Source organism: Tursiops truncatus, chromosome 13 (genome assembly GCF_011762595.2).
Source record: "Tursiops truncatus isolate mTurTru1 chromosome 13, mTurTru1.mat.Y, whole genome shotgun sequence".
Lineage (NCBI taxonomy): Eukaryota > Metazoa > Chordata > Mammalia > Artiodactyla > Delphinidae > Tursiops > Tursiops truncatus.
This window is the reverse complement of record NC_047046.1, coordinates 64,108,674-64,134,089: the sequence shown is the minus strand read 5'-3', so window position 1 is coordinate 64,134,089 and position 25,416 is coordinate 64,108,674. Positions and strand designations below refer to the sequence as shown.

Genomic DNA, 25,416 nt, shown 5'->3' with positions numbered 1-25,416 from the left:
CGGCCGAGCGCGGCGGCGGCGGCGGCGGCGGCGGCGGCGGCGGCGGCGGCCGCAGACGTGGAGGAGCGGAGCGCCGAGGCTGGCGCCAGGCGGCCTCTTTTGTTTATCTGACAGCTAAATATCAAGGCAATCACCGCCCCGCGGCCCTGCCTCCAACCCCCACAGCTAAGACAAACAGTTGGGCTAAAAGAATGCCTCTGTTATCATAAGTTTCTATCTCTTTCTCATGGCTCGGCCTTTATTTTCTCTTTCTTTTTTAATTCCAGAGTCTCCCCCTCCTCCTTACTCCAGATACCCGATGGATTTTCTCAAACCAACTGGTGAGTAGATGCTTTTAAAAATATCCTTCCTATCTTAAGTTAGAAATGGAGTCTCTAGAACGCGGATGTGTATGCCTAGGCAGCGGCGTGGGGAGACGCTGGACTTTCCCCGAGGTTGTTATAGGTTGCCGATGTTGAAAGTTTGGTGGGTTTTTTTCTGTTTTTGTTGTGACTGGAGCTGGCGATAATGTGTGTGTGTGTGTATACATATATATCTTTTTGCAAAGGTGTTTGTTTCCTAGATATTTCCATTTTGTTCCTTTTTTCATGTATTTGCACTCCATAACCCAAGTCGGCTCAGCTTTTAACACGTGGAATTTGATCCACGCCGAAGCATCTCGGGAGCCAAATAGGACAGGTTGATGGGCAACGTCGGAGACGTTGTGAGTGCCAGAAGTATCTCAGTGGGAAGAATGGATAACCCGATGGGGGAGGGAAGACAGTTTTAAAAAGTGCAGAGACGGACCTTGGTTTGGAGCAAGAGATTAGAAAAGTTAAGAAGTAAAGTCCACAGCCCTCTCCTGGTTTTCCCGGAGTTCCTGGTGAGGGCTAGAATAGTTTCTAGCAGAGCTCTGCCTGCCTGGTGCTTTGTCACAGGCTGGCACGGGGCCGGGGCAGAAGCCCCACTTGAGACTGACACCACCTCAGTTGCGCTCGTCTGCATTCAGCTTCTGGCAGGCAGTGCAGAGGTTGACAGTGCCAGGGGAGGAGGGTCTGAAAAACGGGGACTCGAGGGTGACAACTTCGATGGGCCCTTGTTTCCTGGAGCCCCTTCTTACAGCGGGAGGTTCATTTGCTTGAAAGTAGGGATTGTGACTTTTGTCTACACTGGTGCCTGACAAATGCAGCGCTTTCGACATTTTTATTTTGCCAAGGTTCTGGGAGAAGGAAAAGTGAAGGGTTGGGCCCCATTTCCCTCTTGGAATTCTACAAGTCCTTCCGCCTCATGAGTTTTGGCTGTTGGGCCTTTCCCCCACTAATTAAAAGTCTTGCTGGGGCGTTGTCCAGAATTAAATACTTTAATGAACGGTGTAAGAGAAGCCCGTGCTCTCCAGCCAGCCCTCCCCAACTACACGATCCCTCCAGTCTCGGAAGGCGTTGCTGCTTGCCTGGTGCCTGTCTAGTAAGTGGCCTGCAAAGCATGTGATATTTTGCTTTCGATTTACAAAACACCAGATAAATAGTCATTAATGAGGAGATAAGCAGCTCTGTATTTGTAACAAATGTTAACTGGAATTACCAAGCTCTGTTTTCTCCAAGAATGTAAGTTGACTAGGTTTTTGGCATCAATACTCAAGAATTCTTTTATGAGCTTAGTTCTCCAAGGGGCTCTCTCTGTCCTGTTTTTGTTTTCCCTTCCATAGTCTTCAAATTTGGAGGTTTTCCTTAAAAGTGAGAAAGAGGGAGGCCAGTTACCTTGGCCCCAGGGGTAAAGAAGACTAGGGCGAAGTGTTCTGAGAAATTTCCTAAAGTCATAGGAAAGAAGGACTACATTCTCTTGGGTTTCCTGCAGAGATACCTGGACAGATCTGTTCACCGGATTCAAGCAGTCACCCTCTCAGGCCAGGACCTCATTTTCAGCGAGTGGAGTGATATATTTATTCATTAGCAAGTGTTGACATTAGGTAGCAAAATGTGTGCAAACAGAGAAGCCACAAAGACAGGAATGTGCCATTTCCAAGGGGGAGAAAAGTTCTCCAGATCGGCCAATAGGAAGTGATTAACCTGCCAATCGGAAACTCACAGCTTGGTTACTCACCCAAAACGTTTCTGTAAAACAAAACCAAAAAAAAAAAAAAAAACCCCCAAAACACTCCAAAGCAAAAATCTAACCCTCCTCTCCCCCCGCCAAACCAGAAAACCCCAAAACAAAAAAAAAGGAGTGAAAAGCATCACCTTTGTGTAAGGATGTGAGGGTGCTAACCGGCGAAGCCCCTGTGGTGGGAATCTCCTGGCGCGCTGGAGGGCTGCCAGGGCTGGGCCTGGTTTTGTTGGCTGCTGTAGCCAGAGATGTTGAGGTCAGACACACAGATGGGATGCTGCCCCAGGTTTTTCTCTCTGCCTTGCACATGGGGGAGAGTATTTGGCTGGGGAACTTAGATCAGCTGCTTACATTCTTAAGTTTCTAAGTCGTAGGTTGCATTTTTAGTCTTGGGTTACTAGGTGAGAACCAGCCGTAAGGTTTACAGTGGACAGCTATTAAAATCCTAACCAGTTGCACAACTAAGGGAATCTCTTCTGTGAAGTCTCCAGCTTGGGCAGAGGCAGTGGGAAGAGGCTGGGGCCTGGTCCCCCTGCAGCCCTGGAGGAATGCTCCGGCTGAAAGTTGGGAGCTCCATTTTGCTATGGTTCAAGCCGTTCCGCTGCAGCCTCTGGCATGGCCTGACTAGGGAGGCCTGGGTACTCTGTGGTTCGGAGTCAGCAGGATCTTCTGGGAAGGAGTGTTAGACATGGCTGGATGTAGGAGTAGGGTGGCTGTGACTTGAGGCTCTCAGAAGTCAGGACACCCCCCCCCCCCCCCCCCCCCCGCCCAGCCCCATCACACCAGGAGTAAGAGCTGGCTGTTAGAATGAGATCTCAGTTTATGGAGCGGGGATGCTGGGAGGGATTGCTCTGTAGGCTCTGCTTCCTGTGTCCTCTGTATCTGAAGGTCTGAAAGATTTGAAGAATGGCTTGGCGGGGAGGGGATGTTGCTGGGTACATCTACTTGCTTGGGCTGGGGATCCAGGTGACCATTGGCAGATAGATCGAGCCTCCAAAGCCTAGTTGAGAAGTCTGGGACCTAGTCCTGCATTTACCTTTTAACTCAGGCCACTCTTAACTTTTTCAGGCCTGGTTTTAAACCCACGTGATCAAGGAGTTAGGTTAGATGATGCATTCATTCACTCATTTATTGGCTCACTCATTCAGTCATTCTACATACCTGATGTGCCCGCCTAAAATGCATTGAAGATTCCAATGCATTGGTTAGTGCTTCTGTAACCTGGGTTGTGGATTGGGGCGGAGCTGGGGTATAGTGGTGGTGGTGGAGGCTTCTCTGTCCCAGACGGTAGGTACTTAGGTAGCTCAGAACTAAGTTGACAAGAATATCCTGGCTGTCTGGAAACCATTCTCTGAATGAGAGAAGTGGGGTCCCCAGCTCTGTCGCCTTGTACCCTTTGCAGCAGCTGATTCCTTGGCTGTTCCCAGGCATGCATCTTTGAAAGCTCTCTTACTGCTGGGAGAGGGGAACGAGGCTCCCACAAAACCCAGCGCTCACTGGGTGCTTGGTAGTGTTCAGCGGTGGAGAAGAGCCAGGAGTAGCCTAGCGTTTCTGAGTGTACCAGCCTGGGCTCTGGGGAGCAGACGACAAGGCAGTAGCTGAGAACCCTGCCTTCGGGGAGCTACCTCAGCAGAGCTTTTCTGTGGGTGAGAGACGGAGCTGTGGCCCTTGACCTATACTAACTTGTCAGGAGCTTGAGGCCCGTCTGGGTACTGAAGACTGTCTCAGCCCAGCTACCTTCAGGGAAGAGAGTGAGGACGTGGCCTACCCTGGGACGGAGGGGGCTGAACCCTTGGGTATGGTCCAGCTCACTGGGTGGCCCCTTGGGCTACTCTGTGATACCTCAGTTTACCTGGGTACCTGTCAAACAGGTATACCTTGCTACTTCACAGGGGTGGTAAGGAGACCTAATTAATGTTTGTAAATCCCTTCTGAGATCAAAGGGCAGAGCACCATTTCATAGAAATGCTTGTGGTTGCCAGTGTGGAGCTGGCTTAACCTTTGATCTGAGACAGGCTGACAACCCTGAATGTGGTCCCAGCTCTGCCCCGAGATGTGGGCTCTTCCTTTGAAACACACCTTGTCCCTGGGATTCAGCCAGCCAGAGCTGGTGGGGGAGGGAGGGAGTGGCCGCGGATAAGTCACCATGGGGGTGTCTTCCCTTTGCGGGGTAGGTAGAAGCCAATCTCCAACATAGTGAAGGCCATCGAAGTAGTTTAGAAAGTGCAGGCTCTACACTCTTTAACCAGCAACTCCATTTCCTGCCTGCCCCTATTGTTTTCCATTTGATTAAGTGTATCCTGTAAAACTGTATATTCCTGTTAGGAATCAGACTTTACCCTGATACAGTGAAATTACCCACACAGTCTTTTCTCTCTCCCCTGCCCGCCGCTGCCCCTCCTTTGCTTCCTCCTTCCCAGTTTAGAAGAATTCTTGAAAAGTTGTTCTTCCAGCCTGAGAGAGAATGCAAGAGAGGGATTAGAGAGAGGACCTCAGAGTTGAGTGGCCCAGCCCCTCCCCCCTTTTACCAGGCACTGGAGACAGCTGCTGGGCCCCTAGAGAGCTCTGTGGCTACCTGCCCCTGGACTACTCTTTCACTCGGCTTCCTATTCGCCCTCTCGGCCAAGTGTTTCCAGGGGGAAACTGGTAACGCACCCCCCGGGGACATCCTGCTAGTGGCCTGGGGTGGAGGGACTGGTGTTTTTGCTTTGGAGCTGGGACGCTCCTTTCCTGAACCGGCCTTTCTCTATGGATTTCAGTAAGTTTGGCATGGCCAATGGTGCGTGATACGCTTGTGGGGTCTTGTGTATTTTTGTTTCGAGGGACTAATTCGTTGTGGCTCGTGGCCATTATTTTTTGTTTTAATTGCTCGGAGGGAGGTTGAGAAGTCTGTATATTTCTCATCTGGAATTGGCATTATCCTCATGACCATTTAGGTCATTGTGCTGAGCACCTGAGGGTGACAAAGACCTTGAAGAGAAGGTTCTAGTCTAGTTCAGGCAGACAGGATCTGAAGGGAAAAAATCAATAAAGACAGCAGAAGGAAGTTACAAGTACTGGGTGCCAGAAAGATTTTATAGGGACTGAGGCAGGGAGCCTTGCAGGCCTGGGGTTGCCTGGGAGGGTTTCCAGAGATGGGGAGTTTGGATGAGTTTGGATTAGGGAGCCTTGCTGAAAATGTTCTCTGTTGTCCTGATGTGGCGTGAGGGGTTGTTCACACAGGTGTGTACATGAGTAAAATTCATTTCATCGAGTTGCACTTAAGATTTGTATTTTTTTATACTTATTATACCTCAGTTAAAAAGGAAGAAGTCCCTTCAGCCCAGCACCAGTTCTTCCTAAAGAACTGGGAAGTCTGTCTTTAAAAAGATGAGAGTGGCAGCGAGGCCACTGGATCCAAGCAGAGAGGCCATGCTTTGGGAAAAGATGGGAAAGGTGGTGGAGAGACAAGAACCGGGCGTCCTTTGACCTTGGGAACTACCTGGTTTCCTCAATGGGGGACTTGCCATAAAAGAGAAATTCCAGCCAGTCTGTCTTGACTAATGATTAACTGGCCGCCCGGAGCCCAGACGGGTGACAAGGTGCTGTGGTCTGTCTTATGATGGGGGGCGAAGCCTGAGCAGCCCATTAATAATCAGCATCGCGGCCGGGAGTCACCCGTTTGGAATGTGTGGTTTCTCTTTAATGCTGTTTAGAATGTGCTTAAAAATTAATCTTGGTGTTTTTATTTATTTATTTCTCTCTTCATATCCACAGCAGACTGTCCAGATGCTGTGCCTTCCTCCGCTGAAACAGGGGGAACGAATTATCTGGCCCCTGGGGGGCTTTCAGGTGAGCTGCTTTCTCTTACTTTCTTGGCAATTCGAAGACCTCCTGAAATGACTGGAGACTGGAGGAATGGAGGCGGCCTTCTGCCACCCCAGCTGGTCTGGAATTAATTCTCACTTTTATATGCATGAAACTGGATGTATCCGTGATGACTCTGTTGCCCTTCAGCTCATCCTTCTGGGCCATAGATCTGGAAGTGTGGGGGCCAGCCGGAGGGCTGGTGTTGGGCCACGTTTCGTGGTTATTGTTAAGCAGCTCCCGACTTGAGGGGCTTCCACTTGGTGACTTTGGTGTCATTAGTTCACGGGTTTAAGCCCTTTTTTGCTCTCACTCTCAGTGCATCGGGTGCCTTGAAGGGAATGGATCCACCTTTGGGGCACTTGTAGAAGACAGACCCCAAGTGTAGGATGGGAGTTTAGAGTAGATGACTTCGGTGCTTCTTTGCAAATCCTGCTTCCCATCCAGCTTTGTGCAGAAGTCTGCAGTGCATGGTGGGGACCCTGCAGACAGTAGGTGCTAATACTGTTACCCAGCAGGGAAGGTGTCCCTCAGGGCCCACAGGTGTGAGCAGGGGCCTGGACTCCCAGGCTGGAGAGTTATGGAATTGGGTGAGGGGCACTGGAGAGCCTAAACATCATTATCCCTGAGAGACAGGAGACGAGAGTGATAAACTTGGAGAAACTCATTAGCAATGTAAGTGGGAGACATTTCCATTCTGTTCTAAATATGTCCTGTTTTCCACCTGTTTTTCCCACCCCAGTATGCCATCACTGGATTTTCTAAGAACTAGCTAAAACAAGAGGGAAAGTGATCCAGGGGAAAAAAAAAAAAAGAAAAGAAAAGAAAATCCAGCAGAGTTCTGGGCATTGGCCCTTGGGACATTGGTGTAGGAGCATGGCAGCTCCGATGGAAGCTATAAAACTGTCTTTGGGCTTCCCTGGTGGCGCAGTGGTTGAGAGTCCGCCTGCCGATGCAGGGGACACGGGTTCATGACCCGGTCCGGGAAGATCCCACATGCCGCGGAGCGGCTGGGCCCGTGAGCCATGGCCACTGAGCCTGCACGTACGGAGCCTGTGCTCCGCAACGGGAGAGGCCACAACAGTGAGAGGCCCGCGTACCGCAAAAAAAAAAAAAAACAAAAAAAAAACCAAAAAACTGTCTTTGGGGGGGACCATGGTGCACCGTCTTTTGCGACTTTTAACTGGTCAGGTGTCGCTCAGCCTCGGCTCGGTTCATGCTAGCCAGTTCCCTCTGCAGGAATTGAGCTTGCTGAGAATGTCTTCAGGGAGACCCTTGTTTGTTTTGATTTCAGTGCAGTATATACTCTGGCTGTTATCTGAGACAGAGGGTATTGTTTACTCAAAGCTCCTAATGAGAGCTGAACAGGAAAAAAGAGGGACCCAGAAAGGGCAGGGGCTTGGGGTGAGAATGGGAGTGGACCATGGCGGTGGAGGAGGGAAGAACATACCGGGACATGAGAGCTGTGTCTTTTCTGCTTTCTAAGGCTGAGAGAGTTCCGGAAAGAAAGAAAGCCAAGGAGAGGAAAGGGTCTGGGCAAAATAGCACACTCAGGATGTTGTTAAAGGGTTTTATTTTTTAAATTCTGAATGTGCAGGGAGGAGTCCCAGCCCCTCTGAACCACATGAAACAAGCAAGGGAAGTGGTAGCTTTTGAAAGGGGGCTTTTCGGAAGGTTTGTCTTATTGATAACATCTTGTCTGTCTCCTCTGCTGGAGGAAGTAAGGATACCCGCCTGAGCCATCAGCCTCCTTACCTGGCCCCCAGAGCCAAAAGTGTGACAGTGCAGCCCTATCTGAGACGGGTGGGCTTCCAAGAGTTTTTCTAGTCCTAGAAAGAAACTGGGGGTAAAGCAATGATGAACTCCTCCCCTACCCCCAAAGTAACTGCAGCCATTTCGATGAATGAGGAGCTGCTAGGAAGGAGTGCTTGTCTCTGAAGGGATAGCGTCGTTAACAAAACTGCCAGAAGAAAAAAACGTGACGGGGGGCTCCACATGAAAGAGCATTTGTTTTGAATTTTAGCTCTTGATTTACTAATTCCCAAGGCTTCAAAGTTTCAACTCTTTCTTCTTTCCGTTCAGAGTTGGAGTAGTTTATTAATAATGTGCCGTGGGGGGAAGTTGAAGAAACTGTTTCTTGGGTTGGTGCCCGTGGTTTGGGGGTGTCTGGAGGGGAGGCAATAGGCCCTGAGAAAACCCAGGGCTCCACCCTCTGCCGCGAGAAGGCCCCCCCAAAAGATGGTGGTAGTGGCTCGAGTCCAGGGCGGAGGGTTTTTGCAAATGGAGAAAGCCCAAACCTCCTTTCCAAGAAGTTGATCTTTCCATGGGGGGTGGGGTGGAGGTGGCCGAGGCCGGGGTGGCGGAGGATGAGGCCGGTGGGGGGCTGTGGTGGCTGAAGGGGGCTGGGCCAGGGAGGGGAGGGAGGCTGGAGCGGGGAGCCTGCTGTGGCGAGCGCCAGGCCAAGTGGGCATCACGGCGGGGAGCGGGGAAGGTGCCCACAGGGCTCTGCCCCCGCCTCCCCCCTGGAAATCACCTCTCTGAGTGTCTCTTTCACGGGCCCTGTGTGCTGTTTTCCTTCCTGTCCTGGCTGAGATCGGGCTTAATGAATGGGGCTCAGTTTAGGGTGGGAGGAAGGTCGGCAGCGGGAGCCAGGGCTTGATTCTCTTGGCAAGGGAAGAAGGGAAAGAAAAAAACAGCCGAATGTGAAAATGTGGTGCCTCGGGGGTGGGGGTGAGGGTGTGCTTGAAGGCACGCCCCTCGCCCCTCCCGAGATGCCGGGGTGACTCCAAGGCTGGCCCTTCCCTTTCCTGCGAGGAAGGGGAGTGGGTGGGTAGGAGCACTGGGAGCCAGCCCGCTGGCTGCAGGTTGGAATTCCAGCCTTGCAGCGCGGGGCTGGCCGGGGAGACGACAGGCCAGGCCTCTGGGACTCGCAGTGAAACAGACCCCACCCCTGCAAGTTTCCTCAGTCTGGGAAAACGGCACATTTTTAGAAGGCTGGGACTCGGTTCCAGGAGATTGTACTTTCATTTCTGACAGCCGGCTCTCGGAGACAGATGGATTGCTTGCTGCCTGGTTGTGTGTGTGTGTGCGCGCGCGCGTGTGTATGCGTGCTACAGACCTACAGATAGACACGTGCACAGACATGAGCGGGCAGGCGCTGGGATAGGCCTGGGTCCCTCTCACGCGGGGTAGGTGGACCTCGGAGACGGTTTCTCCACAAGGATATGTGCTCTGGGCCCGGGGCGTGTTTGGATTGGTTCTGAATTGGGATCTGGGTATGGTGCTTTTGGAAAGGCGTGTAGGACAAACCCTTGTTGCTGGCACGTATCCTGGCTCAAGAATACCCACCTGGGAGAGGTCTTACGTAGATGGGAAGCTTCTAGGTTCAGCTCGATGGTGGAAGTGGAAAGGATTTGCTCCCAGAGCTTTCACTGTGTCACTGGTAATTAAAAGCATGTGTTCGAAGCTGTCATCTTTGCAGCCTCCATCTGGAGTTTCTAGGGGGGAGCTTTCATTTAGCTTGTCTGCTGTCCTGATTCGGGGTAGTGGGGTGGGGTGGGAGGGGTTTGAAGAAATACCACCTCACTTGTGAATTCCAGCTGCAGACCCAGCCTCCTCCTTTGTATATTGGTGTCTAAAGCTGGTTGGGCCTCAGACATATGGGCCTCGCTGATTAAGGCAGGGATTAGAGGCCAGCGTCATTTGTAGTCATTTTTTAAAAATTATTTATTTTTGGCTGTGTTGGGTCTTCGTTGCTGCACGCAGGCTTTCTCTAGTTGTGGTGAGTGGGGGGCTACTCTTTTTTTTTTTTTTGCGGTACGCAGGCCTCTCACTGTTGTGGCCCCTCCCGTTGCGGAGCACAGGCTCAGCGGCCATGGCTCACGGGCCTAGCTGCTTCCATGGCATGTGGGATCTTCCCGGACCGGGGCACGACCCTGTGTCCCCCGCATCGGCAGGTGGACTCTCAACCACTGCGTCACCAGGGAAGCCCGGGGGGCTACTCTTTGTTAGGGTGCGTGGGCTTCTCATTGCAGTGGCTTCTCTTGTTGCAGAGCACGGGCTCTAGGCATGCAGGCTTCAGTAGTTGTGGCTCACGGGCTCTAGAGCACAGGCTCAGTAGTTGTGGCGCACGGGCTTAGTTGCTTCGCGGCATGTGGGATCTTCCCAGACCAGGGATCGAACCTGTGTCCTCTGCATTGGCAGGCAGATTCTTCTCCACTGCACCACCAGGGAAGCCCCCATTTGTAGTCGTTTAAACTTCAAAAGAGGTGCCACCCTGGATTTCAGGGAGGGAGGTGCGAGGCAGTGGAGGTGTAGTACCGATGTGTCTGGGGGAGGGTGTTGAGGAACCCATCTCTTGGCTGGACAAAATCATGCTTATCGGAGAGACACCGTCCCACCAACCCAAGGGAGGCCAGCTCCTTTGCTAAGGTCTTCAGATCCGTGTCTCGCTTCTAGTTCCTGGGTGATGGGAATGTCCTTAGGTCAGCATCCATTCCAGGAAAGGTTCTTTCCTCTTCTTTAATCTCTGCTGGCGTCTATGAGAGCCTCGGAGGAGAGTCTTCAAAAACACCTACATAATCTGAAAATGTGGTCCTGGCTCAGTCCACAGTCAACTTGGGCTCAAACCAAGTAGCTTAGGAAAGAGTGCCCCATCCTGTTTTTAAGGAAAGTTATTCAGCTGCATTTGTTGTCTGGTTGGGAATGGTGATGGCAAGCTGGGAATCTCCTCGGGTGCCTATTGCTGTGTTTTTATATCTCTCCTTCCCGTGCCTGGGAACAAGCAGATTGTGGTTTCGCTGGAGTCTCTAATGCCATGGGGGGTGGGGTGGGGGTGGATTGAGTTCATCCAAGTGGCCTTGAGCATGGGCTTGGGGGGAGGCAGAAGCGCCAGCACATGTAACCATGATTGAGCTCCTTACCTATCCTCTCCCCTTCCTCTCCCCAGCCATGTAGGTGAGGAGTGACAGTCTGAATCTCTAGGGACCCATATGTCCCTAAATGCCAGGCTGACGACTCAGTCCCCGGCCGGCTCACCTGGTGCACACCCACTCCCCAGTGAAGACCAGTCAGGGACAGCAGCTCAGGCCGTTTGCCTCTTCTGCAAGGCTTGAGGTCATGCACTCAACCCCGGAGAAGGGCTCACTGTGAAAACCCCTTTTATCCTGGAAAGAATGGGGCAGTCAGGCAGGGGTTAAATGCAGGGTGACAGCATTTAAAGTCTCTGGAGCAAATTGGGGCTGCTCTGCCAGCCGGACTACATGGGCCACTGCCTCATGCACCCCGTCCCTGAAGCAGAGCAGGGCTGTCCCGCGAAGGGGCAGGGGCCAGGTGAGGGCCAGGTTCCGGTGCAGCTCTTGGCCGCTGTCTTAGGGCACTAACACCCTCTCCCCAGGGAGGCTTTTTCTTAGCAGAGCCCAGCAGTGGCTGCGTGGACTTCTGAACCTGTGGCCCAGAGCTAGGGGGGCAGTGAAAAGGGAGGGAATGCCAAAGGATTCATGATCAAGTTTGGCTCCCTTTGCTTCTTTATTGCTGCTGTTAACTATCCCGTGATATTGCACCTACAGTGCTGTGATTGCCAGGCCACTTCACAGCAGGTGTCTTAAGCTGGTGGGAGAAAAAAAGGCGCAGGGTGGTGGTCCCCAGACTTGTCTGCACATCGGGACCCCTGGGAGCTTCCAAGTCACAGTCTGTTGGCAGGATCCCAGCATCAGTATTCTTTGAGGCTTCCCAGATGATTTCAAGGTGCAGACAAGTTGGGGAGCCCCTGGTGTAAGGGGGAAAAGGGTCTGTGTTCTGTGGGGGAGTATCTTTTTTTTTTTTTTTTTTTTTGGAGAGTATCTTTGGTGGCTGTGCAGGTTCTGTGATTCTGCCTGTGCTCCTATAGGGAAGAATTCGAGTACCTTGCTTGTTGAGCCTCTTCTCAACTAAGACTTTCACTCGATTGTAGAAACTTGACAAGGTGTGTTAACTCTGCCTCTTCCTCCCATTGGCTTTGTTGTAGTGGATGACATGGTAAAAGTGACCCACGGGACAGGGTCTCCTTTCAGGGCGATGAAGATGTTCTGGAACTAGGTAGTGGTGATGGTTGCTCAGCTCTGCGAGTGCTCTCGGTGTCACTAACGGTAAATGTTGTGTTACACCTGTCTTGCCACAGTGTTAAAAAGTAGTGACCTGTGGTAGCTTTTAAATGCATGCAGGTATTTAGATATTCAATAAAGAACACTGGCTCTGGAGAATGAAAATGGAGACTTCAGTTAGGTGCCTGAGATCTGTAGATAGACGCTTGTTTCCAGAGCACCTCTGAGGTCTCCAGGGATGGGCCCACAGTCACGGGCCTGTCTGTCTCCGTGATTTTTCAACCTTTTCTTTTCCATCCTGGTTGCAGAAAGGAGAGACAGGAAAGTTCCCTGTGGCTCATTTTCCGAGGCTGACCTTTCTGCAGGGGAAGTGAGCGCCCTCGCTCCTTCTCTGCCCCAGATGCTGTTTTCCTCTGGGCGGCCCGGGGACTGGTAACCAGCCATGTAGGGGCGGCTCTCCCAAAGCCTGGAGTCGTCCTGACCCACCCTGCTGAGTGATTGGCCCCCTCCTCTGGTCCTGCTGCCTAAGACCCTAGTTGATGTGACAGCTTCACCGAGGTTATAGGGCTGCAGGGTAGAGGAGGCTGGTGACTCGCCCGGGAGCCCTCCCTTTGCAGGAGCCTTGTGAAAGGATACTGTACAGCGTGGCCACTGGGAGGTCACCACTGGCCCTACCATCTCTCTCGCTCAGTACTGAATGGCTAGCCCCGTCTGGCTGTGTGCCTACTGTCACAGACAGGCTTCCTCTCCGGGCTATTTTCAGCGGGAAGATATTATTAACTGCTGAGGCACAGTTCTCAATTTAGCGGCTAACACACCAAGAAAGGAATATTCCCTTGGTGGCGGCAACTCTACCTAAACACGGTGGCTCGTTGGGGGTGATGCCCCCAGCCCCCTTCGCTTCTCCCCACGGGGGTCTGTGCCCCTAGCCCACTTTCTGGGGCGGCTGCGACTGAAGATTCAGTGTCTACCATAGAGAGAATGAGGCTTTTTCTTAAAGCCAACTGTAGACCATGATAGCGTTTATATTCTAAAATGGGGAGATTTTGTGACCGGGATGGGGCACTGGATGGAAAAAGGAACTTTCTGTGGAGTTTAGGACAGCTGTTTAAAACAGGGTGATAACTTTCACCTTGTAAGTGAACAGGAAGTATTGGGACAAGACAGGAAATGGCATCATTCCTTTTATGAGAAGAACTCCAGAAAAAAAGTTGTTCGTGAAAGGTAGTGGCTGAGAGGAGGCCGGCCCGGTTTTGTTTTGTATTTTTTCCCCCTTCTTTCCTTCCACTCCCATGAGAATTTCTGGGCCATTTTCTTTAAGAAAGAGGCTGTTTGAGAACTTTATGTTATTTTTATTATTTAAAAAAATATTTTACCAGAAGGGTCACATTCAGTTGAAATGCTAACTGCAGCCTTCTTGCCCAGTATACTAAGAATCTTTCATGAGTGTTGCAGCTTCCTTCCCCAAATGGGGAGGCTGAGCAGCTCTTGGCTGGAAGTGAATTTTGGTTTGGCTGCACAGTCTTAGACACTGAGCCCCACCCAGTGTCATTAGCTCAGTTTTAACTTGCAAAAAAAAAAACCTCTTTTTTGGGGGGAGGGGTGGGTGGGAATTTACGGATACCCTTAGCCTGTTCACCCCAGCATGACCTTCCCCTCACCAAGGTGCCTGGCGTTTGGCAGGCTGGGGCTGCCTTTATTTACTAGCAGTGGGCCTCATTTTGCCCAAGGAGTCCCTCCTTTAGCTTCCTGACTGCCTATCGCTAGGACTCTGGTGAGCGGTAAAGAGGTGACAGAAGACAGCTCCCCTGGTACAGCTGTGCTTAGCCCTGGGGGATGGGGGTAACTCGGCCCTCAGTCACCAAGAAGCTTCCCCCTTTAGAAAGAGGGCTTGTGCAGCCCCACAGTGCTGTGCAGAAGGTGGTATTGTGCTGGGTGTGAAAACAGTTTTCATTTATTCATCTCTGGGTTTCTAAGTCCCCTCTTGGGACAATGTCATTGTTCTCGTAACATGGGACAGTGCCCCGACCCGGGCTGTCAAGGAGCCATCTTTAGGATGGAGACCAGAAAGAAAGAGATCTGTGTGTGGCTGGCTTGCTCCCCATTTTCCCCCAACCCCCAGCTTTTTTCCTTAGTGGGCTTTGTTTTGTTTTCATAACACAACAAGAGCCCTGGGGTGTGTAAAAGCATTGTTGAACATTCGGTGAGGCTAACTTGTCCAAACAGAGCAGGACGCCAAGGCAGAATGCTGTGGGCAGGTGGTGAGCCCACAGAGGTTGCCTGGCCGGCGCCTGGCTTGGAAACACCTCCCGGGATCAGCCGCAGCTGGCAGGGAAGTAGCTGAGGACAGGGGCTCTTTTCCCGCCTCCATGGGGAGCCTGGGGCCAGACCTAGGCCTTTCTGGCTGACCCCTGCCTGGAAGGCACGCTCCGCTCCCAGGTGGGTTCTCACGGGCCACGCTCAGCCAGGTGTAAAGCTGGGGCCTGGGGGGCGGTGGTGGTGCAGCCGCTTTCGGAGAAGCCAGCGTGTCCCCGTGGTCCAATCATTTAGCGATTATTTACTGAGCACCTACTATGTGCCACGCTTTGCCAGGCATGGAGGATGTAGTTCTTGGACTCTGCAGACGTAATGGTCTGTCTGAAGGTGCTTTGGGGTCAGTGAGATGGAGGGTCCTTGAACAGGATGTGGCTCTGTCTGGAGGCAGGCACAGGGCAGCTTCTCAGCCATGGGGTGAGGTGTTGTAAGACACGGGGGAGGTGCAGGGATGGTACCCTGGGGAGATTGTTTGAGCACGCAGGGCCAGCACAGCTTCTCTGCTTCGGTTGTGTGGTCTGTTGAGAGTTGAGATAAAGCAAAGCTTGTGGATAAACAGAGGTCTGCCTCCTCTGGTTCTGTTTCTATTCCCGCCCCCCCCACTTGTTGATTGTGAGATAAGAGCTGCAACAGCAGGAGGTAGGGTTATAATCCAGACCCTGGTGGTACTTGGGAGCCCAGCAGAGTGGAGGTGACCAGCCAAGGGGCAGGGCGGGGGTGGCATGGGCACCTGGAATGTTAGCATTTATGTCTTTACAGCCACAGGGGAGGTGGGACATTTTCAAAGCCCAGGACTTGGACTTTTTTTATAATTCCGGTGGGCTTGATTCCCATGAGGACCATCTGGGGATGCAACATTGCTTTTCAATTTAAAATCTGATGGTCAAGTTCATTTCTGAGGTCCCAGCCAGTGTGTGAAGCTCTGGCTGGCCCGCCTGTGGGTGGGTTTACGTGAGGTAATCTAATACCCAGTTACCAAGGGGTTTCATTTTCACTGCGCATCCTGCCCCTGGCCGTTCCCCCGAGGCCTACTGGAGCTCACTGATTTTAATTAATCATCCTTGCTCCTCTGTGGAGTCGGGAGAGCTCTTTTGGCCTTTGGTTAGATCCAGGGTAGTAAGGGAAGAACTGAGTTCAACTCCAGTTTTCCTCTTGCAAAATGGGGAGTTTCTGTCATTCAGACGTGAGCACTCAGATCACCAGGCCAGGGACTGTTGGTGTCTCTCGTGTTTGCTCATTTCTGTGTTGCCTTTTTACTTTTTAACTTGGGGTGGACGTTCAACAGGAACAAAAAAAGACAACGCCAAGGGCTTCCCTGGTGGCGCAGTGGTTGGGAGTCCGCCTGCTGATGCAGGGGACACGGGTTCGTGCCCCGGTCCGGGAGGATCCCACATGCCGCGGAGCGGCTGGGCCCGTGAGCCATGGCCACTGAGCCTGCGCGTCCGGAGCCTGTGCTCCTCAACGGGAGAGGCCACAACAGTGAGAGGCCCTTGGACAGCAAAAAAAAAAAAAAAAGACAACGCCAAGAAAAGACTGTACTGTCAGTAAACTCACCTTTCTGCATCTGCCACTTGGAGCGTTAAATTACCGTCTCCAGTCACCCTTTCCCACCTTGCGGTCACCTTCCCCAGTGAGCTTCTGAGGCTAGAGAGGGCCAGGAAGAGCCGCTCAGCTCAGAAAGCGCCTGGGGACCTTGCCAGCCCCAGGGCAGCCTCGTAGCCAGCACGGCCCCTCCCCCTCATTAATCAGTAACCAAGAGGGAAAAGCAGGAGTTGAGTTCTTCCTGTGATCTGGGTGCACAGTATACAGTTGTTAAAAACAGATGGGCCTCAGCTCAGTGGGATCACAGTTAAAGGCCCACTGTGGATGGGGGGCGGTGTTTCCTGGGAAAAGGCCTGGATTTGGGGGGAGGCTTGCAAAGATTCAGAAGCCGACCCCCATTTCAAGTGTTTGTCGGATGCCCCAGGAGGGGGCTTGGAGAGAATTACAATGGGAGGGAAAGCGCCCACCCTCCAAATTTCAGTCCCCTGGGGCTGGCCTGCTTTCCTGGGCTGAGGACGGGGGCACAGTCGTCAGCTGGCTGCATGGCCTTCACTGAGCCATTTTTGTGTCCTGGACCTCAGTTTTTTCATCTACAAAATAAGCAGTTGGACCTGGCCTCCAAGTCCCTTGCAGTACTGAATGAAATCCTGTGATCTTCGGTGCTTGGATTTGAAGGTGTGTGAGAATAAGACCCCTTTCGCGGAGGTGGTGGGTAGCTAATGGCCTCTTCCACCGGCGAAGGAAAAGGCTGTAGTTCTTCACGTTTTGAGGTTTGCAGACTTTTCCAAGAATGAATGAAAGTTGAAGGAACTTTCCCCAGAAAAATGCATGTGCATACATTTCCAGGGGTCCTTTAGCCCCATCCCATGGAATCCCTTGTACGCAAGAAGGCAGGGTGTACACGAGAGCATTAGGAGAGGCGGGCCTTTTTCTTTTTGTGGTAAAATATACACAGCATTTGCCATTCTAGCCCTTGTTAAGTGTACAGTTCAATGGCATTAAGTCCATCCCGTGGTTGTGCAAACATCACCGGTATCCACCCCCAGAACTTTTGCACCTTTCGAAACTGAAACTGTGCCCATTAGACACTAATATGGCAGTCCCCCCTCCTCCCAGCTCCTGACATGAATTTGACTGTTCCAGGTTCCTCATATGAGTGGATTCATACAGTATTTGTCCTTTTGTATTTGTTTTATTTCACTCAGTGTAAGGCCTTCAAGATTCATCCATGTTGTAGTAGGTGTCAGACTTGCTTTTCTTTTTAAATGCTTATAGATATCCGTTCATCCTTCAGTGGCCACTTGGGTTGCTTCCACCTTTTGGCTATCGTGAATAATGCTGCTGTGAACATGGGTGAACAGGTATCTCTTCAAGACCCTGCTTCAGTTCTCCTGGGCATATACCCAGAAGTGGAATTGCTGGGTCATGTGGTAATTCTGTGTTGAGTTTTTTGAGGCAGGGCCATCCTGACTTGAGTGTCTGCATAGACGGATCACAGATCCCATGGGGCAACTGGGTGGACTCGAGGGGGAGCCCTGGGGCAGGGGGAGTGAGAGGAGAGTGGCATGGGGTGGGGGGAGGAGGACAGCGGAGGAGGGGTGGCCTGGCTCTCTGCAGGAATACAGGCCAGATTGGAGCCCGCATTCACGTGAGGCCCAGAGTCCTCCGAAATGTGGAGCACACAGCACTGAGCAGTGGTGGCCTTGTGACAATGGTCCAGGGTAGGGGGGCTTTCATACCCCTGGCCTCCTCACTGGAGGCTAAGGGGTGGGAGGGCCCGTGAGGGGGGGCTCACGCCTAGGAGGTCCTGGGTGCTTTGGGGGTGAAAGGGCTGGGATGGCTGAGCAGTGAGTGTGTCAAAGCCAGGGAGATCAGATTACGGAGGCAGACAGAAGTGATGATTAACTTTTCCAGTCTGCACACTGTCTCCACTCTGTCGTACTTTGTTTTTCCCTGTAAGTACAGTGCGGCCCTGGCCAGGCCCTGGTGTTGGGTTGTAAAGAAAGAAGGAATGAGGGCTGGGAGTGAGCAGGGGGCGGGGAGCCAGGGAGCTGGCCGGAGAGGGAAGGCTTTTCCATCAGATCCAGTGCTGGAATTTATTGGCCGGAATGCAGTAAGTGTTCAAAATGCCATCCCATCCAACAGTTTTCATAATTGTTATGGAACAAGGGGAGCTGGGGGAGGGGAGGGATGAAAAGGACTTTTGTTTCTCACTGGATTTTTCCTCTTCTTTGGAAGGTTTCTCTACCCTCCAGAAAAACGAGAGTTGAGCTGGAGCTGTGTGAAGGACGGGGTGGGGCAGGGCCCGCGTCTGGGGCTGGAATACCTTGCAGGGAGCCTGGAGGGTCCGTGCAGCTCGGGGGCTTTATTCAATTGAGACCCACAGCAAAAGCTGCTTCCGCAGAGCCCCCAGACCTGCAGAACCAGGAAAAAACTGTCCTGCACCTCTGGGGGTTGTGTCCTTTCGGAAAGCTGGCTGATTGTGCGTCTGTGTTTATTAAGCTTCTTTAACGCGTAGCCAGCGTACTTACAAGTGGTCAGTAAAAAGGAGAAAATGAGGGACTTCCTGGTGGTTTAAGAGTAGTTTCCTTCGTTGGATCTGTGTTTGCGAGGGGAGGCGCATCACCAGTTGGGAATCCACGCGTGGAATTTGGGGGGGTTTCTGGACTCTCCCCGGGTTGGGGGTGGGTGGGTTAGAGATGTGACGTGCATACCCTTCTGTTGTGTGCACGTCCTCCTTGCTTTGTCTTCCGGGGAGTGGCCAGGATCCTCCCCAGGGGGCAGGCAGGTGAGCAGATAATGCCCCCGTGCAGGCAGGTCTGGGGGCTCTGTATGCAAGTGTGTGACCCCTCTTTCTGAAGGGAGCTGCTGAGTTAAGTTGGTGGGGGGGACGACGGTGGGAACTTGGTGATGCACCCTGGGGTGGAAGAGACTTGAAATTCAGACTTGAAAAGGACAAGGCTGGATGCACGCTAACCACCAGCCAGGGAGGCCCATTTACTGTAAATATTATGAATGGAGTTGGCCGGGCTGGGAGTCCCCACCCTTCCTCTGAGGCCTCTCGGAGCTGGGCAGAGCTGGCCTCCTCAGAAGGCAGGCAGCCGGGTACACGCTATAATTTGCATGGCTGAAGGCTGGGGCACAGGAAGCCGCGTCAGCCCGGCTGGCGAGACAGATGGGAGCTTTTGATCTGTGTGGCTTCCCCCCTTCCCCGGCGCTACCCTTAATTATATTCTCTGATGGCAAAACACTGCTCTCAGGAGGGACCCCTGGGCTGGGGGCCTCCGACTTGGGCCGTTTGAGGGGCTTTAGGAGGTGGGGCTGTGGCCCGTTGGGGGAGTAGGGAAGTACTTTTTAGCTCTAGTAACTGATTACTCATCACAGTTTGTAAGGCACAGTCACGAATCAGTCTTCTAGACGAGTAGGACCTGCCAAATATGTCAGCCCAGGGGAGTTTGCAAGAGGAAGGAGGGTGATGATGGCTGAGAAGCTTCAGGGCGCCGGGCATGGGTGGGCATTGGAAATAAGATGGTGATATAGGAGACCCTTCCCCGGACACTCACCTCTTCCTGGGGGCCATGAATGACGACACAGAAAGAACACGAGTTTGTTAACTCTTTGCAATGAAAAAAAAAAGTTGGTTTATAGATGGACACGGCCAAATCTGACTCAAATCTCCTTTCCCTTTTGATTTTGTTTTGTTTTATTGTTGCAAATGAAATGCGAAAACGTGCCCTGATCCGCGAAGTGATTTTCTTACTCTCCAGAAGGTAGTAGAAATAAATGGAACCTGTGTTGTTGAATACTGAAACCCACAGTGTAGCCAGAGACCATCAGAGCCAGAAGGGGGCCCATGGGGCTGTTTTGCCCCAGCCGCCTTTGCCCCAGCTGTGGGCTGGTCAGACTGAGACTCTGAGGGGCAAAGCCGCTTGGCCAAGGTCGCAAGAGCAGCAGCTTGCTGGCAAAAAAGCCGTTTCACTCCTGGCTTGCCTGGTGCGAAGGAGTTGGACCCCATCCTCGGGGGCCACGGTAGGCATAGCATTTCCACAGTGGGCTGGGAAGGACACTTGTCTTCCCCTCTAGTGTTTGGAGGGGACTGGTGGCTTTTGAGGCCTGAGGTGGCCGCCCACACACAGCTCACACCAGCCAATGTTCTGGCCTTGAACCCAGCTCCGCTTTGCAGCAGGTGATGTGTGTCTCATTGCCCCTCCTTTAACATAGGAATGGTAATACCGTGCAGCCTCTCAGGGTCCCCTTTCTGTGAGCCCCTTTCAACAGAACTATACATAGTAAATGCTCGTTAGGTGAAGGTATCAGCCCAGAACTGTTGTCCCATCTGGGGGCGGGGGGGGGGCGAAGAGTTGTCAGCATTTTCCGAGCATCTGGAGAACCTAAGAGATAATATGCCCCTAAGAGCTGAGACCCTCCGCGGTGGCTGTTGGCCGGGCCCTGACCTCTGGCTGCTTTTCATCAAATTGTCACAATGCCAGTGTGGCCAGTACTGGGAGCTCCATTTTAGAGATGAGCTCAAGTCACCACCAAGGTGACACGGGAGGCAGATTGAAGGGGGGAGTGTCTGACTCCATAGCTGGTCAGCTCGTGGCGGGTAGAACTCGCTGAGGAGTGAGGTTGGGCCCAGGGACCTGAAGAAGCACCCTGGCCTTTGAAGGAGAGCTTGTGGCACCCCCAGCCCAGCCGCCTCAGCGGAGAACCTTGTTGCAGAGCTCTGAAAAAAAAATCCAACTTTTCCGTCCTGCCTTCTACCAGCCAGAGTTCATTCTCTGATGCATTTGGTTGTAGGAGCTTGGGGGTAGCGGTGATGGGTTGGGTCTGAGCATTTTCTGGGTAACTGAGAGTTAACCTGAAACGTTTTGAGTTAGTTTCAACCACCATGGTAGCTTGCTTTCAACCCCAGAGCTGTCTTTGCTGCCCCAAGAATCCGAGGGGGCAGCTCTGGCGTCATCTTTTGTGTCCCGGGTGAGGTTGTAAGCATGGCTGGTTAGAGCTGACCCCAGAACCCAGACTGAGCCCAGACACTGAAGCAAGTTTTTAATGTGTTTGCTTCCTCCTGAAAACTAGAGACCAGCGAGAGACTTGGTTAATTGTGTTTGGGATGAGAGTGGATGGGACGGGTTGGCACCAAGTCCCCTTTTATCTCAGTCCTTGTCCCTGAAATGAGCTGGTTGCTCTCTGAACAGTTTCCTGACCAGGGTGGGGAGCCGGGCCGATGAAGCTGTTAACCTTTGGGACGACTGATGTAGGGGGAAGGACAGGATGAGGCAACCCTTGGTGGCGCCGGAGTCCTGAGGAGGGAGGGCCCTGGACCTGAGAGGGCGAGGCGTGGCCACGTTTGCGTTCCAGGGTTGCCGGGTTTACTTCTGGGTCTGCATGTGTGCCCTTCGTTTGCCCTCATCAGCCCGCGTGAGGCAGCCATTTCTGCCCAGGTTCCATCCCCAGCCGGGTGCTCTGCTGGACCACTGGGGAGGGGGCTCGCAGACCCATCCCACCGTGGGATAACCAGAATATTGAGTAAGAGAAATAATCCCTTTATAATCCAAGTGCCTTGCGGAGATGCGAGTGGGTTGAGACCCCCCCCCCCACACACACACCCGTCCGCCTTTTATTCCAGCCCCCTGGTTGCCCTGGCAGTGGGCACATTGGACTCAGCGGGTGCCTGCTTCTGTGGCTTTCTCTGTGCTGCTTCGTTTCCCAAGTATGTCCCTGTCCTGAAAAGTCAGAAACTTGGGGACCCCCCACCCCTGTCCCATCAGCACCGCCTCTGTGTGTGGACACAGCTAGGGTAGGATGGCCTCACTTCAAGCGTTCTCAGAATCCCACTGGGACTGGGTGTTTTGGAACAGTTCTGCCTCTCTGGCCTCATGGTCAACTTCCTAAATTGGAGACCGGACATGGTACCGTCGAGGCACTGAACTTGGCCTTTCTTCCCTCCCTTTGCGGTCTCCCTCCCTCCTTTTTTTTTTTTTTTTTTTTTTTTGCGGTCCGCGGGCCTCTCACTGTTGTGGGCTCTCCCATTGCGGAGCGCAGGCTCAGCGGCCATGGCTCATGGGCCCAGCCGCTCCGTGGCAGGTGGGATCTTCCCAGACCGGGGCACGAACCCATGTCCCCGCCCCGCATCGGCAGGCGTACTCTCAACCACTGCGCCACCAGGGGAGCCCCTCCCTCCAGTTTTTTTCTTTTTCATCTCCTACACCTTCAAATCAAAAATTTTAAAAGGGGGAAGTTCCTCTCTTACCTAGGCCTTGAGGGTCTGGTCACCCTGTGCCATTGCGATCCCAGGCATGAGATTCATTCATGAGCCTCTGGTCTTCTGGGAGGGTCTGGTCTGTTCATTCACGACCAGGGTAATTAAATAACTCTTTGTATGAGGCATGGAGCTCCTTGTTAAGTGGTCTTCCCTAATGCAAGTGCAAACACGAGGCACAATCCTTCTCCTTCTCCACACGGCCTCCCGCTTTGCTTTTAAAGGGTAGATTTTATGCTTTAAGGGAAATTGGGAAGGGGAGGGGGAAAAACAACCTTAAAGGAATTTTAGGCTGATTCAGCACTTTTCTGGGGTTGGTCCACAAATTCCCTGAACTGTAATAAAAAGAAAAACTTGTGAGCAGGCATCTGATTAGGTAGCTTTTGACAACACAGCTTTTCTTTTGGATGCTTTAGAATGCACAAATACAGTTTTAAAACAGACCCCTGGTACAGTTTTCTGAGGAGCGAGAAGTTGAAAATACCGGAAAAGGTTATAAAAGCTGAGGGAAATTCACAAGGGACTGCGAGTTTTGCCTTCAGAGGTTAAGTATCGGCAACCAGGATACTAAGACCCTTCCTCAGTCCTTGTAACGAGGGGGCCTTTTTTTTTTCTGTGCAGGGTCCTCCCAGCTCCTCCCTCGGAGGCCTGGGAAGCCCCCAAGAGCTAAGCGTCTGCCCTGACCTTTGTGGGGAGATGCTTGTGGGCTGTGGGCCCAATTCCAGGAACTGTGCTTCTCTGAAGATGATGCTGAGCGCTTCCTAGAAATGAGCCCAGACGGCGGGTACTTCAGGGCTAAGGAGCGGAGTCTGAACTGGCCATTTGGGGCGTTGTACTGGGCCCCCAGAAGCGTGCTGTGTAAAAGGGGCCTTCGCTCCAGTGATGGGTTTGTCTGACAGCCTATTTCTGTGCTCAGAGCTGTGGAGTTCAGGAGCAGCAAGAAGAGGTATCAGGGCACTAGGGGACTGCAGGGTGACATGGTGGGGCGACACGTGGGGGCCCTGCTGCCCCAGATTAGGGCACCTAGTGGGCTTTCAGGGGCCTTGTTCACATCCAGGGACACCTACACGCTGCCGTTTATCTGGGCCGGGCCATTAACCTCAACAGAAAAAGGCTTTTTCTTTTTCCAGGGGATGTCTGGCAGCAAATTGCTGGATGCATTGTCGGGCCGCACAGATGAAAGAGAAACCCGCCAGAATGCCCCCTCACCCCGCCCCATTCCCCCTCCTCTCTACTGGCCAACCTCAGTCTCCCCACCACCCCCCGCCCAGCTTCCTCTGCCCCCAGGCAGACAAGGCGCCCCCCGCCCCTTGCCGGTGGGCCTGGCACAGGGGCAACTCAATCTTCAGGCTTCCTCCCCCTCCCCCCACTCCCCCAACCCCCATACTCTGGCGGGTGCCAGGTTTCAGGGGAGCCGGGCTCCATGAAACAAAGTATTGTGAGGCTCCACTGAGGGTCTCCTGAACTTCCCTCCCAGCGACTCCTGAGCCTTCCTTTCCAGGCCGGTTTGTTGTCCTGAGTTGGGATAATAAGTGAGAACTTCTTATATTTGGAAACGCTCTCCCGCCTCAAACAAGCAGGCAGGTGGGCGCCCTGTGCCTTCCAGAAGAGGGCTTTCTCCGACACGGCGAACTTGGACGTCAGAGCATTTTTATTTATGCGGGTGTTATGGGTCTTTGGTATAGCCTTCAGAGCTGAACTCCCTCGGCAAGAGGGTTCAGAAGATTGCTAGCGCTCGCGAGTTTATTAGCAGTTGATGGACACTTTGCAGAAACAAGTTAAGGCCTGATGACTCACCTTCTGCTTGGAGCTCTTGTACCTCTCTTGTTTTTCCATATGTTCCTGTGTATGCGCATGCAAACACACGTTCACATAACACACACTCGAAGTGTGCTCGTATCCATGCACACAGCCTCCTTCACACTTGTGCTTCAGAGATGAATGTCGGGGTCGGGGGTGATGGGCCAGGTTTCTGGTGTTGATTTTCGGTGGGGTGGTGGTTGAGGGGAGGAAGGAGCCCTCAGCGTCCCCGTCTTGTGTAGCTGGCGGGGCAGGCATTTGAAGGCCAGGTGGGGGCGTCCAGGCAACTGGTGCTCAGGGTGGGTGTTTGTGGCTGCCTCAGTGGGTCACCGAGCGCCTTTGTACAGACTTATTCACAGGACACCTCCATGTAAAGTTAATGCAGCTGACTGGTTCCCAGGTCCTTACATGCCTGTTAACGTTGGAAGGAGTTGGTGTGCTGAGCTGCACTGGTTACCCAGCCTGCTGGGGCAGCAGGACAGTCGAGACCCGAGCCCTCCTTTAACCCCCCCTGCTGTGCTGTATAACCCATCGTCATCCAGGCTCTAAACTCAGTGGTTCCAAAATCAAAAAGGCCAATCAAACCCAAAGACATCACACACCACCCCCAACTTCATGCCCCAAGCCCCCCCACCCCAGTAAGTGAGAAGCAGGGACCTACAGGGAGGGCAGGAGGCCGCCTCTGCTGCCTGCCAGGCCTTCCCCCTGTCTCTCCCCATTTTCGTTAACAAATACAAGACTTCCGGTCTCCGCCCTGCCACCACAAACCACAGTGTTCCTGCAGCCCGGCTGGGCTGGGGAGACTCACGGTTCCCAGTCTGAGTCCTGCCCTGCCGGCTCTAGCTTAAAGGAGGAGTTAGAGGAGTCGGAATGCCAGCCTCCAGGGCCCCCTTTCCTTTCATATGCTCCCCCCTTTAAAGATCTCTGAGCGCCTGTTTGGGAGTCACCTTACCAGAATCACCCCAGTCTCCCCTGCTGCCCGTGGGAAGCAGCATGTCTAGGAAAGCCGGGGTGGGCCCTCCAGGGGAGGAAGGGGGCAGGGCATCGACTTTAGATGCTTCTAGGGAGGGAAGGGGAAGAAAGGAAGATGCAGCAAGCAGGACCCTGCAAGCATGGCGGTACCCACTTTAAACACATCGTCTTCTGTCTGGGCTGCAGGAAGTTAAGGTAGTCTGGGCTGACACCAACTTGCAGGTTGTGATTTGGCATTTTTACCTGAACTCACGTGTACAGAGCTGCCGCTGACAGACACATTGAGAGTTATTTTTCTATTAGGAAGATAGATATTTTTAACCCAAACCACGTCCTTTAAAATTTTTCCTGGATATGGGACTTCCCTGGTGGTCCAGTGGCTAAGACTCCACACTCCCAATGCAGGGGGCCAGGGTTCGATCCCTGCTCAGGGAACTAGATTGCACGTGTCACAACTAAGAGTTCACACACAGCAACAAAGATACTGCATGTGGCAACGACGATCCCACATGCTGCAAC

The 25,416-nt window shown here is 52.8% G+C and overlaps 1 protein-coding gene across 2 annotated transcripts in view; it reads left to right on the top strand.

Annotated features, from left to right (window-relative positions):
* SMAD7 (SMAD family member 7) overlaps window positions 1-25,416 on the top strand; it is a 31,440-nt gene that overhangs the window by 3,314 nt on the left and 2,710 nt on the right. Inside the window, exons 2-3 of one of the 2 annotated variants that reach the window (XM_019937031.3) lie at window positions 267-320; window positions 5,842-5,913. In XM_019937031.3, the coding sequence (XP_019792590.2) occupies window positions 267-320; window positions 5,842-5,913 (126 nt within the window). Of the gene's footprint in view, window positions 1-266; window positions 321-5,838; window positions 5,914-25,416 lie in introns of both variants that reach the window. The other variant, XM_019937030.3, reaches the window with a different exon arrangement.